Source organism: Oncorhynchus gorbuscha, linkage group LG22 (genome assembly GCF_021184085.1).
Source record: "Oncorhynchus gorbuscha isolate QuinsamMale2020 ecotype Even-year linkage group LG22, OgorEven_v1.0, whole genome shotgun sequence".
Taxonomy (NCBI): domain Eukaryota; kingdom Metazoa; phylum Chordata; class Actinopteri; order Salmoniformes; family Salmonidae; genus Oncorhynchus; species Oncorhynchus gorbuscha.
The window spans coordinates 30,170,369-30,188,136 of NC_060194.1; the positions used below are offsets into that span (position 1 = coordinate 30,170,369).

Here is a 17,768-nt window from a genome sequence, read left to right on the forward strand (position 1 = left end):
CAAACACAGATTCAACCACAAAGACCAGGGAGGTTTGCTAACACATCACCGAGTAACACCCTTCATATTTTCAGGCATGGTGGTGCCTCATCATGTTAGAGGTATGCTTGTCATTGGCAGGGACTAAATAAACAGAATGGCGCTAACCACAGGCAAAATCCAAGAGGAAAACCTTGTTCAGTCTGCTTTCCAACAGACACTGGGAGACCAATTCACCTTTCTGAAGGACATTAACCGAAAACACAAGGCCAAATATACATTTCAGTTGCTTACCAAGATGACATTGAATGCTTCTGAGTGGCCTAGATACAGTTGACTTAAATCCACTTGAAAATCCATGGTAAGACTTGAAAATGGCTGTCTAGCAAATATTGTACAATCCAGGTGTGCAAAGCTCCTAGAAGACTTACCCAGAAAGACTCACAGCTGTAATCGCTGCCAAAGGGGATTCTAACGTGTATTGACTCAGGGGTGTGAATACTTATGTAACAAATTGGAATCTGCACTAACAGTTTTACAATGGCTTCATAATGGTAGCCTAATTTTGAAATGGTTACTGGGATCTGGAACAAACGGTTAAAGACTAGTTAGCCATGTACAGTTTTCACTTCACTGCTATAGTCCTCAAAATAATTTGATGAACAAGGTATCTGTTGACCTGTACTGTATAACTGCATCGAGAAAACGTTCCCTTTAAAAAAAAAAGATACTCGTCTACCTGTAAAGCTATGTAGGAAATGTCCGCGGTTCTTTTAATACATTTTAGAAAACATTCCCACAGAGTTCCTAAGGGATCACATTTGCTTTTCCATTACGTGTGTTTGTGTGTGTGTATCTGCACATGTCCGCGTCTAGGTCACTCATGGTGAGGTCTCAATATGTTACTAGTCAAGAATTCTTTAAATCCATTCATAATTGGTAAGCATTAAACCCCCACACATGTAGGCCTATAACATACTGTATATTCAATTCCGATCTGACCCAAATATCAAGTACAGATTTGATTAGCATTATCTGGACTGCATGCTGTCTCACAAATGTATACTCAAACAGAATTGCCTTGAGTGTAGAATAGATCAACTAAGGACATCGAAAATAAAGTCACATTCTGAAGTAGATCTCACTGAAGTGGCAGTGAATTGACTCAAAGCAATCCATGTAGCCCCTCAACATGTGCCTGGTTAGTTTTCAAGTACTGTATGTGTATAGCAATTCAATTTATAATCTCAAGGTAAGAGGAATAGAATACATTAAAGAAGATTGACATAGTTTCAAGGCATTTCTGCCTTCAGTCAAGGTAAAAACGGCATTGTAGTTGAAGTGTACATATAAAAAAAAACATAATATTTCTGAACTATCAGGAATGGAAAAGTATTAAATACTCACATACAACAGTAACAGAAGTAACAAAATATTTGCAGCGTTCATGTTGATGCTGAAATCATGTTAGGAGAGACAGATCCAAAAAAACGACAGCTCTTTCACGGTCTGTGTCACATCCCATATCTCAAACTGTCATCAAGACGGAATCACATACTTATTAATGAAAGAAAACATTCTGCTCAATTTTACATAGACAGAGACGGACCAATAAAGCATTAGAAAAGAGATAACAATCATCCATGCACTAACACGGGTGAGGTCAACTCTTAAAAGACTGCAATATAAAACTTCTCCTCATTAACTGTGAATGACTGAATGTCTTCATGCCGCCATGTATTCTCTGCCAGGAATCAGAATCTGATCTAACTGGTTTCTAAAAAAAAATAAAAATAAACATTGCCATGTTAGATGTGGAGCAGAGCAGAGCTAGCAGAAAGCAATAGCAGAGAGAGTAAATCATTGTGGGGAAAAGCAACTCTACTGTAATGAGACCATCAGATCAACTGGTGAGACCAAATATTTCTCTCCCATTTCTCCAAGCTTTCACCTCCCACTCAGTGATCAGCTGGTCTTGGGACCTTCTGCCATAGATTACATTCTAAAGTTCAGGCCTCTATTTTTTGTAACTTCCAGTGTGTGTGTGTGTGTGTGTGTGTGTGTGTGTGTGTGTGTGTGTGTGTGTGTGTGTGTGTGTGTGTGTGTGTGTGTGTGTGTGTGTGTGTGTGTGTGTGTGTGTGTGTGTGTGTGTGTGTGTGTGTGTGTGTGTGTGTGTGTGTGTGTGTGTGTGTGTGTGTGTGTCAAATCGAATTGTATTGGTCACATGCTTCGTAAACAACAGGTGTAGACTAACAGTGAAAGGTTTGCCCTTCCCAACAGTGCAGAGAAAAATAAAATAGAGAAATAATAGAAAAGTAATAACACATGATGATAATTCTGTCAACGAGCTACAAAAAAATATCCAATGTCAAACTGGAAGAAAAATAACATTTGTAAAAATAAAATAAAAAGTAAAAAAGTAAGGTAAAACACTAATATATTTTGATTAGATAAGTACTCATCCCCCTGAGTCAATACATGTTAGAATCACCTTTGGCAATGATTACAGCTATGAGTCTTTCTGGGTAAGTCTCTAAGAGTTTTGCACAACTGGATTCACATTTTTGTAATTATTCAAGCTCTGTCAAGTTGATTGTTGATCATTGCTAGACAGACATTTTCAAGTCTTGCCATAGATTTTCAAGCCAATTTAAGTCTAAACTGTAACTAGACAATCAGGAACATTTAATGTCGTCTATGCAACGCCAGTGTGTATTTGTCCTTGTGTTTTAGGTTGTTGTCCTGCTGAAAGGTGAATTTGTGTCTGTTGGAAAGCAGACTGAAGCAGGTTTTTCCTTTATGATTTTGCCTGTGCTTAGCTCTGTATTGTTTCCTTTTATCCAACAAAAACAAAACTCCCTAGTCCTTGCCAATGAAAAGCATACCCATAACATGATGTAGCCACCACCATGCTTGAACATATGAAGAGTGGTACTCAGTGATGTGTTGTGTTGGATTTGCCCCAAAAATGACGCTTTGTAATCAGGATATCATTTTTTATTTTATATGTAACCTTTATTTAACTAGGCAAGTCAGTCAAGAACAAATTCTTATTTACAATGATGGCCTACCCTGGCCAAACCTAGACAGTGCTGGGCCAGTTGTGCACTGCCCTATGGGACTCCCAATCACAGCCAGATGTGATGCAGCCTGGATTCAAACCAGGGACTGTAGTGATGCCTCTTGCGCTGAGATGCAGTGCCTTAGACCGCTGCGCCACTCGGGAGCCCAACATAAAGTACATTTCTTTGCCACATTTGTTGCAGTTTTGCTTAAGTGTCTTATTTCCAACAGGAAGCATATTTTTGAAATGTTTATTCTATACAAGCTTCCTTCTATTCAGTCTATCATTTTGGTTAATATTGTGGAGTTACTGCAATGTTTTTGATCCATCTGTCACGTTCGTCATAAGGAGTAGACCAAGATGCAGCGTGGTATGTTTCCATCCTTTATTTTGGAAATGAAAACTTAAAGAACAAAACTAACCATGACGCGAATAATAATGCTCACTGGCAACTATATCTAGACAAGATCCCACAAAGCACAATGGGAAAATGGCTACGTAAATATTATCCCCAATCAGAGACAACGATAAACAGCTGCCTCTGATTGGGAACCATATCAGGCCACCATAGAAATACAATTCCCCTAGATAACCCACCCTAAATCACACCCTGACCCAACCAACATAGAGAATAAACAGCTCTCTATGGTCAGGGCGTGACATCATCTTCAGTTTTCTCCTATTACAGCCATTAAACTCCGTAACTGTTTTAAAGTCACCATTGGCCTCATGGTGAAATCCCTGATTGATTTCCTATATCTTTGTAGTGACTGGGTGCATTGATACCAGTGGAGGCTCCTCAGAGGAGAAAGGGGAGGACCATCACTCCCCAGTGAATTTCATCAAATGTTTAATTGTAAAACATTGAAAAAGTTATACTTTTTAGATAAAACTACACTAAATATAATCACGTCACCAAATAACTGATTAAAACACACTATTTTGCAAAGAAGTTCTACAGTAGCCTCAACACTACTCTGTAGGGTAGCACCATGGTGTAGCCGAAGGACAGCTAGCTGTCCTCCTCTGGGTACATTGACTTCAATACAAAACCTAGGAGGCTCATTGTTCTCACCCCTTCCATAGACTTACACATTAAGTATGACAACTTCTGGAGGACGTCCTCCAGCCTTTCAGAGCTCTTGCAGCATGAACTGACATGTTGTCCACCCAATCAAAGGATCAGAGAATTAATCTAGTACTGAAAGCAAAAGCTACAGCTAGCTAGCACTGCAGTGTATACAATGTGGTGAGTAGTTGACTCAAAGAGAGAGAAAGACAATAGTTGACCAGTTTGAAGGAGAAGCAAGAGATAAATAGAGAGACAGAGAGTGCCATTTTTTTCAGTTTGACTTACTTAGCTAGCAAATGCAGCTAGCTAGATTAGCCTACTGAAACACCCCGCTCAAACAGAGGGATGCTATGTTAGCTAGCTTTTCAACACAACACCGGAAGTCTTCCAAGTCAAGGCACAGTTTTGGTATTACTTATTTATTGAGGGGCTTGCTGGTGTAACTGCTTACTGATTGTAAACTAATATTACTGCATGATTTTAGCGGGTTCACTAACATGTTAATTCTATTAGCTATGCTGACTATGACATTACTTTAGCTAATATGGTGACAACGATGTAGGCTGTGTGTAGCGGTTTGGCTGTATGTGACCAGGTGAAAAAACCTTTCCAAGACTAACCTCTACACACAGTTGTCTATTGCTATTGTTAGGCCTAATCAAATGCTATTATTCAAGTTTATTATGTTGCTATTACGTTTCTCAAGTCATTTTTGCCATTTCAATTTTTTTTGTAAATACTCTGCATGGATCCAGTCTTCTTCCACCATATTTGTACCTGATCGAAGAATCAACTGTCTCAACTGTTGCGTTTCCTAACCTAAAAAACTAGGCAAACAATTGTTAGCTCCTTTGGGCAAATACGGCACAGTGCATGATGATCATGCATGAAGAGCTGTGATGGGGTGTAATTATCAGCACCTGAGGGGATAGCGAGTTAATGGCTGTGACATATTAACTGCAACAATTATGAGATATTTGAGATAACTGATCAATGACCGTGCTCATACTTGGTACTGAAATCATAAGACTTTTTTGTGCTCACTTCGTTTTCACTGAGCTCTTTTGTCTGAAGGTCTGGAAGAGAAGAGACTAATGTCTGAGCCGTCTGTTGACACAAAGAAACCACAGTTAAGGAAATATGGGGGAAAACGTCATGCTTCTCCATTTTAGTGGTTTCTTCTTCCCCTCCGGATAAACCGAGGCAAATTTTTGGTCATACCTTGAGAGCGCTCATGACAGTTCAACACTTCTTTATCACCCAGGTCAAATTACTGTAAAATGAGCTACTGTATACTCATACTACTGTGTATATTAAGTTAGTTGAAAGGTTCTTATCCGAAGTCACAATAATAGCAGAATAGCTCTTCTATCTTATCTTCACAATATATTATAATTACACAATGATCAGGGAGCTGCTGGGTCATACTATTGCATCAATTCCTAAATTGTTTCTATTTATTACGGACAAAGGATCTGTGGATGTGATTCTGCTGCATCTGTGGTTGTGAGTTGTGAAGTAATATGTCTAATTAGTTTCTGTTCTATTCATCCTGAGTAATGTTTTCATGTTTTGTCACTTAGCCAGAGTTATCAAACTCTTTGAAGTAAACAAAGATCTCTCTCTCTCTCTCACTGAGGCTGATGTTGATGATCGTGCAGCAGTAGTGTGAACTATGGAGTTGTTGGGGACCTAAAGGTAATACTAACGCTCCCTGGCATCTCTCCTCTGTTTACATCTGGCTCTGAGAGACCAAGCTACTGCTGCAGCTTACATTGAGCTGGCTACGCACTGACCTGACCGCATCACGCTCTCTCAAGCAAAAAAAAGAATAAGGCTGATGATCTCATCTCCCTTTTCATCCCCCCTTTTTCATCACATTATGGTTTGTTAGAGTGATCTGTCCCGTGTCACATTCAGATGTCACTAGACTGAAGGCCTGTGCTTTGCTTCAGAGGATGGATGGCATATATAACATGCCTCAGTTTAACATTCTGTGAAATGCAATCATATACAGTAGTGATTCTTATGCATTCTCATAAAATGATGCTGTCATGACTTCGGCCCCTCTCCTTGTTCGGGCGGCGTTCGGCGGTCGACGTCACTGGCCTTCTAGCCATTGCCGATCCACTTTTCGTTTTCCATTTGTTTTGTCTTTGTCTTACACACCTGGTTTCCATTCCCCAATTACTTGTTCATTATTTAACCCTGTTCCCCCATATCTGTTTGTGAGTAATTGTTTGTATGTAGTACGGGCCGTTAATGTGGGCTCTCTTTTTGTATTATGATTGTATATGTTGAGTAAAGTACGTTTATTTACTCATATCTGCTGTCCTGCTCCTGACTCCTCTACACCAGCTACACACAGATCAGACTACAGATGCACTAAGTGCATGTCAAATAAAATAGTATGTTGTTGGTCATGTCGAGTACACATATTTTGCAGTTGTTCTCGCATGTGCAGCAAAATGCTTATGTTTCTAGCTCAGACAGTGCAGTAATACCTAACAATACAAAACAATACACACAAATCCCCAAAATAGTTAGTTAGTTATATTATGTTGTGTATGGGCAGTATAGACAGTATATGAATAGAAAAGATGTGTACAGCAGTAGTTATATAGGATGAGCCATGACTAGAATACAGTATATACCTTGCCTTCAGAAAGTATTCATACCCTTTAACTTATTCCACATTTTGTTGTGTTACTTGCAAGGGTGTGCAACTCCAGTCCTCGAGGGCCTGATTGGTGTCACGCGTTTTCTCCATCCCTAGCAAATACAGCTGATTAGTCAAATTGCATTCTAAACTGAAGATCATGATTAGGTCATTATTGGAGTCAGGTTTGTAAGCTGGGGCTGGGGCCAAACTGTGACACCAATCAGTCCCTCGAGGACTGGTTTTGTCCACCCCTATTTACGGCATGAATTCAAAATGGATTAAGTATTTTTTAAATCTTAACCATCCACACAAGAATATTCCATAATGAGAAAGCAAAAACAGGGTTTCAGAAATGTTTTCAAATGATTGAAAATAAATATCTAATTTACATACACTACCGTTCAAACGTTTGGGGTCACTTAGAAATGTCCTTGTTTTTGAAAGAAAAGCTATTTTTTTTGTCCATTAATATAACATAACATGTATCAGAAATACAGTGTAGACATTGTTAATTATGTAAATTACTTTTGTAGCTGGAAATGGCAGATTTTTTATGGAAAATCTACATAGGAGTACAGAGGTCCATTATCGGCAACCCTCACTCCTCTGTACCAATGGCACGTTGTGTTAGCTAATCCAAGTTTATCATTTTAAAAGGCTAATTGATCATGAGATAACCTTTTTGCAATTATTTAGCACAGCTGAAAACTGTTGTGGTGATTAAAGAAGCAATAAAAGAAGCAGGACACCTGTATCTTTCTAGTGACTGAGTTTATTGATACATCGTCCAAAGTGTAATTAATAACTTCACAATGATCAGGGGGATATTCAATGTGTGCTTTTTCATTTTTACCCATCTACCAATAGGTGCCCTTCTTTGCGAGGCATTGTACCCTGGCGGGTAGGAGTGTTGGGCCTCGAATCCCTGAGATGACAAGCTAATAGTCTGTCGCTCTGCCCCTGAGCAAGGCAGTTAACCCACTGTTCCCCGGGCGTTGACGGTGTGGATGTTGATTAAGGCAGCCCTCCGCACCTTTGATTCACAGGGCTTTGGTTAAATATGGAAGGAAGACACATTTCAGTTGAATGCATTCAATTGTGCAACTGACTAGGTATCCCCCTTTCTCTTTCCCTAAAACCTCCCTGGTGTTTGTGGTTGAATCTGTGTTTGAAATTCACTGCTCGACTGAGGGACCTTACTGATAATTGTATGTGTGGGGTACAGAGATGAGGTCAAATCATGTTAACCACTATTATTGCTCATTATTATGTGACATTCAAGACATTTCAACTTTGAATTTTTATTCATTTATAAAAAGGTCAAAAAACACAATTTTCATTATTAAAGTGACCAGTGTTCAATAGCTATGTGCATTGGGTAGCAGTCTCGGGTGCAGGGTAGAGTACTGACTGGTAGCCAGCTAGTAACAGTGACTTCGTTCAAGACCGGGTGCTGCAGGCTACCTCTTAGAATGTGGGTAGCTAATTTATTTAGAAGTGATCCATTAGGCTGTTTGTTGTTGTCAACATGCTTCATGACAGCTCCGGGAACAAGACTTTATGTGAAGTCAGCTTTACAACAACCACAAAACCAATGTAAGATTCCAAATGTGTCGCTCAGTTGAAGCATGTCACACGTAAGTCACATAATTTCCTTCGGATGTAAACAGAAATACTGTTAAGGACCAGTGTGCTAGCTGGACCATGAAACAGAAGATTATGTTGGAACATGAAGTTGGCAGGTTATTCATCAAGTCTTTCGAGTAGGACAGGCATCAGCTGCTGCTCTCAGTCTTCCTATCTGGGTAAGTCCATTCCACAACGTCTAACATATTCATCCAGACCACAACAGCCCTCTAACTCAGCTGCTCCCAAGACATCTGACACCTGGAGTTCATGGTCAAAGGAGCTTGTTAGCGTGAGGCAACTTCAGGGCTAGCCAAGGAGGTATTTTACTTCTAGTTTTCCTTATCAAGTCACAAAAAGAGTTCCACCTCTGGGACTGAGGTTAACCTCTGAGTACGGTGGCTCTGTCCAGGTTGAACAACCTTGTCCTAACTCTCCTCGGGAAGACAGTTACTGTATATCATGTTAGGGTTTAACTCTGACCAGAACTATAGCGGTACTTGCGTTTTGAAATCCTGCCAACCACAGCCCATTTGAGCCTATTTTGGAGGCAGTGGGGTCATGTACCAAGATATTTTTTTAAATGGGGCAGTGATGGCCAAATTCCGTATCTTTGCAATAATCATGTGTATCTTCTATAACGTTTCAGTGAGCATGCAACCTCTGTTTGGCAACAAACACATGCCCACTGTTGTGGTATTGATACTGTTTAGTCATGCACAAGATACTGAGGGCTGAAGAAGGATAGGCATTGTGCCATTATATTTATGTTGGAACATAGTGTACACAAGACCTGCCCTTCATGTTGACTCACTGGCATGGTCACATGACTTCATTACACCATTTACTACAGAAGAAGGAAACGAAAGGTGTTGTAATTAAAAATGATATGTATAAGAAACACCTATCTGCATATGCATGACAACAGTTTAATCAGAAGGTAGACAAACAAAATGACCTTCAAGCATTCAAGAAACTTTCTTGAATAATTGGAAAACTGAACACCAAATGACAACATTAGCAAGACACTCCGATTGACGTGTATGATTGGTTCTTGGAGCTACTTAGGAGATTCTGGTGAATTCACAAGTGAGATGGCTCACTCATAATATCACAGGACCTGGGTTACGCAAGTAACCTTAAGTTATTCTGCTTCTTAATGATCATACAGTACCACACAATTTGATATACAGCAGATGATTGATTGCCAGAGTAGCTGTACGCCCACGTTCCACTTTAAACGGCATGTCTTCCTCCTGCTTAGCCAATAATTAAATAGCTACTTAGATCCCTGATTATGTCATGCTAATGTTTGCAATAGCCTCATTTCATTTTCCAATTTTTTTATGATATTATTTATATTATTATCATTATTGTTATTTATTTTTATTATGAACCCATCCACCCCCCTCTTCGAAGGACAAATAATGTTTTGTTTTAGATTTTTGGGGTGTTTGTATAATTTTATTTTAACAACATGCCTACCAATTTGAAAACAACAATTATTTTTTATTGTGAAACAAACAAGAAATAAGACAAAAAAACTGAAAACTTGAATGTGCATAACTATTCAACCCCCAAAGTCAATACTTTGTAGAGCCACCTTTTGCAGCAATTAAAGCTGCAAGTCTCTTGGGGTATGTCTCTGTAAGCTTGGCACATCTAGCCAATGGGATTTTTGCCCATTCTTCAAGGCAAAACTGTTCAAGTTGGATGGGTTCCGCTGGTGTACAGAAATCTTTAAGTCATACCATAGATTCTCAATTGTATTGAGGTCTGGGCTTTGACTAGGCCATTCCAAGACATTTACATGTTTCCCATAAAAAACACTTGTTGCTTTAGCGGTATGCTTAGGGTCATTGTCCTGCTTGAAGGTGAACCTCCATCCCAGTCTCAAATCTCTGGAAGACTGAAACAGGTTTCCCTCAAGAATTTCCCTGTATTTGGTGCCAGTCCCTGCCGATGAAAAACATCCCCACAGCATGATGCAACTATGCTTCACGGTGGGTATGGTGTTCTCGGGGTGACGATAGATGTTGAGTTTGCACCAGACATAGCATTTTCCTTGATGGCCAAAACGCTCAATTTTAGTCTCATCTGACCAGACTACCTTCTTCCATATGTTTGGGGAGTCTCCCACATGCCTTTTGGCAATCACCAAACATGTTTGCTTATTTTCTTATTTAAGCAATGGCTTTTTTCCCTGGCCACTTTTCCGTAAAGCCCAGCTCTGTAGAGTGTACGGCTTAAAGTGGTCCTATGGACAGATACTCAAATCTCCGCTGTGGAGCTTTGCAGCTCCTTCAGGGTTATCTTTGGTCTCTGTGTTGCCTCTCTGATTAATGCCGTCCTTGCCTGGTCCATGAGTTTTGGTGGGCGGCCCTCTCTTGGCAGGTTTGTTGTGGTGTCATATTCTTTCCATTTTTTATTAATAATGGATTTAATGGTGCTGTGTGGGAAGTTTCAGATATTTTTTTATAACCCACACTGATCTGTACTTTTCCACAACTTTGTCCCTGACCTGTTTGAAGAGCTCCTTGGTCTTCATGGTGCCGCTTGCTTGGTGGTGCTTGGTGGTGCCCCTTGTTTAGTGGTGTTGCAGACTCTGGGGCCTTCAGAACAGGTGTATATATACTGAGATCATGTGACAGATCATGTGACACTTAAATTGCACACAGGGGCATTTTATTTAACTAATTATGTGACTTCTGAAGGTAATTGGTTGCACCAGATCTTTTTAGGGTCTTCATAACAAAGGGGGTGAATACGTATACTCGCACCACTTTTCCGTTGAAAAAAATAATAATTTATTGAATAAGTTATTTTTGTCATTTCACTTCATCAATTTGGACTATTTTGTGTATGTCCATTACATGAAATCCAAATAAAAATCCATTTAAACTACAGGTTGTAATGCAACAAAATAGGAAAAATGCCAAGGGGGGGTGAATACTTTTGCAGGTGATGAATCAAGTATTGTTTTTTTGTACCAGTTCATAAACCATGTGCCATGGAATCGGTACGTCTAAAATCTCTTCCCATTTTTTTGCAACCTGTATGGTGCAGCTCTCAACATTTTTGTCCTCAAATGAAGCTGGTATATTTTTCCATTTATGCCAATTCCTTTCAGCCATTTTGTATCTTTAATATATGGCAGGCAAACAAGTTCCCTACCTTCTCCCTTTTCAACTTGCCTCCTCCATTTAGGTGGAAATGCCTCAATCAGTTGGTTGTACATTTGGATTGAGCAGATATTCCCATATATTTTCAATAGCTGCATACTGTATTAGTATTTGCTAGGTAAAGCTCCACCTTATCTCAGCTCATTGGTCACCATAGCAACACCCACCTATAGCACACACTCCAGCAGGTGTATTTCACTGGTGATCCCCAAAGCCAACATCCCCTTTGGCCGCCTTTCCTTCCAGTTCTCTGCTGCCAATGACTGGAACGAATTGCAAAATTCGCTGAAGTTGGAGACTTATATCTCCCTCACTAACTTTAAGTATCAGCTGTTAGAGCAGCTTACCGATCGCTGCAGCTGTACACAGTCCATCTGTAAATAGCCCATCCTACCAACTACCTACCTCATCCCTTATTTGTTTTTCTGCTCTTTTGCACACCAGTATTTCTACTTGCACATCCTCATCTGCACATCTATCACTCCAGTGTTAATTGCTAAATTGTAATTACTTACACTCTGAAGTTTCTAAAACTGTTTGAATGATGTCTGTGAGTATAACAGAACTCATAACTTCAGAGTGTTTTCTATCCAATACTAATAATAATATGCATATATTAGCATCCGCCCTATCCTTTTTCCACCCAACCTCATCTATATTTGTGGAATGAGTTTCCTATAAACAGGTAAAAATGGATCTTCTTTTTTATGTTCGGCTAAGCCATTACAATTATAACTGGCTATACTTATTTCCCCACATACCATAATAATACCCACGTTTCAATTATACTTACCACAACCAATGTTTGTCAACTTACCATTAAAAAGCACCATAATGATTAAGTGTCCATATAGCTGTACCATAATATTTGCACTGTTAAGCATACTGTAGCTGCAAATTTGTAAACCTCCATTTGTTCTAATATTCCACCCCCCATTTGTTCTAATATTGTAAACCTCCCCCCACTAAGACCATCAGTCCATCTCCCTGACTCATGACGCACCTTTGGCACGGTGCCTAAAAAAAAAACCTTGGCCGCCAATTGATGTAGGTCAGAGGGAAATATGAGCAGTCCCATGATAACATAAATGTCTATAAGGGTGTTTTTTAAGAGGACTAACCAAATGACATGGAAAACAGTCAGATTTGTTTTTAATAGTAACAATAATAGATAATATTAATAGAAATAATAACAGCACAATCTTATAAATTAATATTTAGAAAGTCCTAGCAAGGCTATAAGCATCTCAACCCAACCTGCTCAATTCATTGGATTCAATTGTTCAAACATTTTTGAAAAAATGAAAAGATAACAACCTATATATATCGCAAGACCAGTTGTTTATGCCCATTGCTGTCAGAAGGTGAGTGTAGCTTGTGAATTAAGTGAGGCGCAGGAGAGCAAAATGAGTGCAATGTACTTTACTCAAAAAATAAAGGCACACGGTAAAGAAATACACTTGCCAATAACCAAGGATAAATATTATGCACGGGTGAACACAGCACCCGTTGAAAAACCAGCCATCATAACCAAACTGAACATAGAAATAATCACGCACAACAAACATGGGGGAAACAGAGGGTTGAATATATGAACATGTAATTGGATATTGAAAACCAGATGTGTAGAAAATAAAGAAAAACCCATGGAAAATGAAAGCTGGATCAGAGATGGCTAGAAGACTGGTGACATCGACCCCCGAACTCCACCCGAACAAGGAGAGGGACCGACCTCGGCAGAAGTAGTGACAATTGCATGCAAGACGCATTTAATGTAGTCCTCATTATAGCCTGTTTTATTCCGACAAAGAAGGGAAAAAGGAAAAAGTAACACATTCTTACGGCCGCTAATGACTGCAAGTAAAAATGTGTCTTACCCATAAAGGAATACCCAAGTTTAACATACAACTTACTCTGTGACACAGCCATGGCACGATAGCCAAGAATACATGCAGTACTGTCAACCGCCTCCTGTTATAAACACAGACAAAGAAGTTTGTTGTACAACATATCGATCATGTCTGTTGTACATGTGGAAGTTTGTGGACTTACACCAAGCAAAGACGTCCGATCACCGCCGCAGAAAGGAAGGAGGGGGAAGCAGCAGCAGAGTGAGCAGCAGCTATGTACAACATCTACAGAGAATGTTGCACATGTGCAGGTCCTCTCAGGCCTTTAATTGGCAGGAAGAAAGGGAAAGTCAGATCCGTTGCCAGAAAAAGAAAACAGAGAAAAAAACAACAACATTGCATATGCATGACAACAGTTTCATCAGAAGGTAGACAAGCAAAGTAACCTACAAGTGGGAAAGAAACTTTCTTGGATAATTGGAAAACTGAAAGACACATGAAAATATTAGGGAGACACTACGCTACAATTATGTGAACCGTCCAATTGAACCAGAAATGTGTGCTTGTGCACTAGGCTATACATTGTATGATGTGTGTCACTGTCTCTTTCAGCAGTGATTCTATATGTGGTGGTAGCTGTGTACATTAATGCATTATGATTGACTTGTACAGTATATAGTGATTGACTGCAGTGACTGTCACACTCTATAATGGGGTGTCTCTGGCGGAAAAACATCTACTTGACATGTCTGAGTGAACTAATGCAGCTGAATGCGCTTATGACGGCCATCTATGAGAAAGACCTGATGATGCACTCATTTAATTGCTTTTTTTGTGCAGTGATGGATGATGTACAGAAATGTCTGACTTGCTGCTAGGAATCCTGAAATGGACATTCCTTCCTCTTGGGGAAGGGATGATCATCTTTTTTTGTTGATTATCGCTAAATTACATTTCAGTCCACGTACCTGTAAGCTCAGCAGCCAGTTAATATTAATATATAAATTAATATTGCCTTTATCAGTAATACAGTACACCACATCAAATGTTTAATGAATTCTGTATGCAACAAGTGGTCTATCTTTATCACTCAAAATAATATCTGTGAACTCAGCGAACTCTCCTTTGTCATGTGTAATGAAGGTGATGCCTTGGCCATTGGGCTGAGTGACGCAATTAAATGTCACCTTTCTTCCCCTACATGCCCACACATCATTATTCATGAGGTGTCTTGTCTCCCTCTGCTACAAAGAAAAACCCTGACACTTTCTTCATCAGAAGGAAAACATCTGATTTGCTCTGAGAACACTTCTGTAAGTCACAGTGGAAGGCGGCTGAACCCATTTGGCCATTTTTCTTAAGCAAATATGGATGAACGAAATTGGACACTTTGTAGGAACATGATTGTTTTATCACCTTTGTCTGGTCATGGTCACTCCGGTGTTGTATTGGTGAAAAACACAGTGGAACAGAGGATCTTTTGATTGAAAATAACAACAACAACAACAACATAGCTTTCAGTTCAGCAAAATACTTTCCCACGATCTCCAAGACCCTGATTAATTGTATTTGTAATTTCCTTCAATTGAATGTTTTTGTCCTTGCATCACGATTGGATTCTCACTGTAATCATATTTCCTTTGTAGGTATTTTTTTAAATATACAGATGCAACATTCTGAGCTAGTATTGAGGGGTTTCTTTGGACTTATTTGAGTGGGGCAAACACTTAAATTGAATGGAAGTACTGGTACTTGTTTATCGCATGCATATACTCAACTGTACTGTACATTTGCTGTGTGAGTGAGTTCACCATGCTGTGTGGCGTAGTGTGACTCTAGTGAATCATATCCCAACTCAGATTTAAAATACTATTTCAGGAATCCTAAAAAAGTTATTTTTCAGATACAAATGATTTACAATTGAACAAATGACAATTGAACAGATGCCTTGTGTCACACCCTGACCATAGTTTGCTTTGTATGTTTCTATGTTTTGGTTGGTCAGGGTGTGAGCTGAGTGGGCATTCTATGTTACATGTCTAGTTTGTCTAGTTATATGTTTGGCCTGATATGGTTCTCAATCAGAGGCAGGTGTTCGTCATTGTCTCTGATTGGGAACCATATTTAGGTAGCCTGTTTGGTGTTGGGTTTTGTGGGTGATTGTCCTTGTTACTGGCTCTGTGTTACTTTGCACCAGTATTAGGTTGTTTCAGTTTTCGTGGTATGTTTATTGTTTTTGTGTTTGATTCGTGTTTACTTTGTTTCATTAAACATGGATTGCAATAGCCACGCCACATTTTGGTCTGACTCTACTTCACCGAAAGAGAACCGTTACACCTTGTCTTAAAAGCTTCATGGTTTTGCAGTTTTCCTGTCAGTTTGTAATTATGAACTTAAAAGTTGTTTTCACTTGAAAACACCTTGGGTGGTATTTTGTGCACCTGCAAGTCAATCAATCAATCAATTGTATTCATAAAGCCCTTTTTTAAATCAGCCAATGTCACAAAGTGCTGTACAGAAACCTAGCCTAAAAGCACAAACAGCAAGCAATGCAGACGTAGAAGCACAATGGCTAGGAAAAACTCCCTAGAAAGGCCAGAACCTAGGAAGAAACCTAGGGAGGAACCAGGCTCTAATGGGTGGCCAGTCCTCTTCTGGCTGTGCCGGGTGGAAATTATAACAGAACATGGCCAAAATGTTCAAATGTTTATAGATGACCAGCAGGGTCAGATAATAATAATCACAGTGGTTGTAGAGGGTGCAACAGGTCAGCACCTCAGGAGTTAATGTCAGTTGGCTTTCATGGCCGATCATTCAGAGTTAGAGACATCAGGTGTGGTAGAGAGAAAGTCCAAAACAGCAGGTCCGGGACAAGGTAGCACGTCCAGTGAACAGGTCAGGGTTCCATAGCCACAGGCAGAACAGTTGAAGCTGGAGCAGCAGCATGACCAGGTGGACTGGGGACAGCAACGAGTCATCAGGCCAGGTAGTCCTGAGGCATGGTCCTAGGGCTCAGGTCCTCCAAGAGAAGAGAGAGAGGAGAGAGGAGAGAGAGAAAAAGAGAGAGAGAGAGAATTAGAGGGAGCATACTTAAATTCACACAGGAGAAATACTCCAGATATAATAGACTGACCCGAGCCCCCCTGACACAAACTATTGCTGCATAAATACTGGAGGCTGAGACAGGGATACACTGTGGCCCTGTCTGACGATACACCCGGACAGGGCAAAACAGGCAGGATATAACCTCACCCACTTTGCCAAAACACAGCCCCCACACCACTAGAGGGATATCTTCAACCATCAAGCTGCTACCCTGAGACAAGGCCAAGTATATAGCCCACGAAGATCTCCCCCACGGCACGACCAGGAGGGGGGCGCCAACCTGGACAGGAAGATCACGTCAGTGACTCAACCCACTCAAGTGATGCACCCCTCCTACGGACGGCATGTAAGAGCATCAGTAAGCCAGTGAATCAGCCCCTGTAATAAGGTCAGTTAACCACCTAACTGAGGAACTCAATTTAACCTTGCGCAATACCCTAGATGCAGTTGCAACCCTAAAAACTAAAAACATTTCTCATAAGAAACTAGCTCCCTGGTACACAGAAAATACCCGAGCTCTGAAGCAAGCTTCCAGAAAATTGGAACGGAAATGGCGCCACACCAAACTGGAAGTCTTCCGACTAGCTCGGAAAGACAGTACCGTGCAGTACCGAAGAGCCCTTACTGCTGCTCGATCATCCTATTTTTCTAACTTAATTGAGGAAAATAAGAACAATCCGAAATTCCTTTTTGATACTGTCGCAAAGCTAACTAAAAAGCAGCATTCCCCAAGGGAGGATGGCTTTCACTTTAGCAGTGATAAATTCATGAACCTCTTTGAGGAAAAGATCATGAATATTAGAAAGCAAATTACGGACTCCTCTTTAAATCTGCGTATTCCTTCAAAGCTCAGTTGTCCTGAGTCTGCACAACTCTGCCAGGACCTAGGATCAAGAGAGACGCTCAAGTGTGTTAGTACTATATCTCTTGACACAATGATGAAAATAATCATGGCCTCTAAACCTTCAAGCTGCATACTGGACCCTATTACAACTAAACTACTGAAAGAGCTGCTTCCTGTGCTTGGCCCTCCTATGTTGAACCTAATAAACGGCTCTCTATCCACCGGATGTGTACCAAACTCACTAAAAGTGGCAGTAATAAAGCCTCTCTTGAAAAAGCCAAACCTTGACCCAGAAAATATCAAAAACTATCGGCCTCTATCGAGTCTTCCATTCCTCTCAATTTTTTTGGAAAAGGCTGTTGCACAGCAACTCACTGCCTTCCT

General features: G+C 40.2%; 1 protein-coding gene and 1 long non-coding RNA gene across 2 annotated transcripts in view; both read right to left on the bottom strand.

Moving 5' to 3' along the window:
• LOC124009703 (corticotropin-releasing factor receptor 2) overlaps nt 1–1,864 on the bottom strand; it is a 76,049-nt gene extending 74,185 nt beyond the window's left edge. The window contains exon 1 of the mRNA XM_046321781.1: nt 1,387–1,864. Coding sequence (XP_046177737.1) covers nt 1,387–1,428 — 42 coding nt within the window. The 5' untranslated portion in view covers nt 1,429–1,864. The remainder of the gene's footprint in view (nt 1–1,386) is intronic.
• Nucleotides 1,865–12,857: 10,993 nt separating this feature from the next.
• LOC124009315 lies at nt 12,858–13,723 on the bottom strand. The gene is made up of 3 exons (XR_006834275.1): nt 13,638–13,723; nt 13,499–13,556; nt 12,858–13,376 (listed from the first exon to the last, which is right to left on the bottom strand). It is a non-coding gene; the product is annotated as an uncharacterized LOC124009315 (long non-coding RNA).
• Between the last annotated feature and the right edge of the window lie 4,045 nt (nt 13,724–17,768).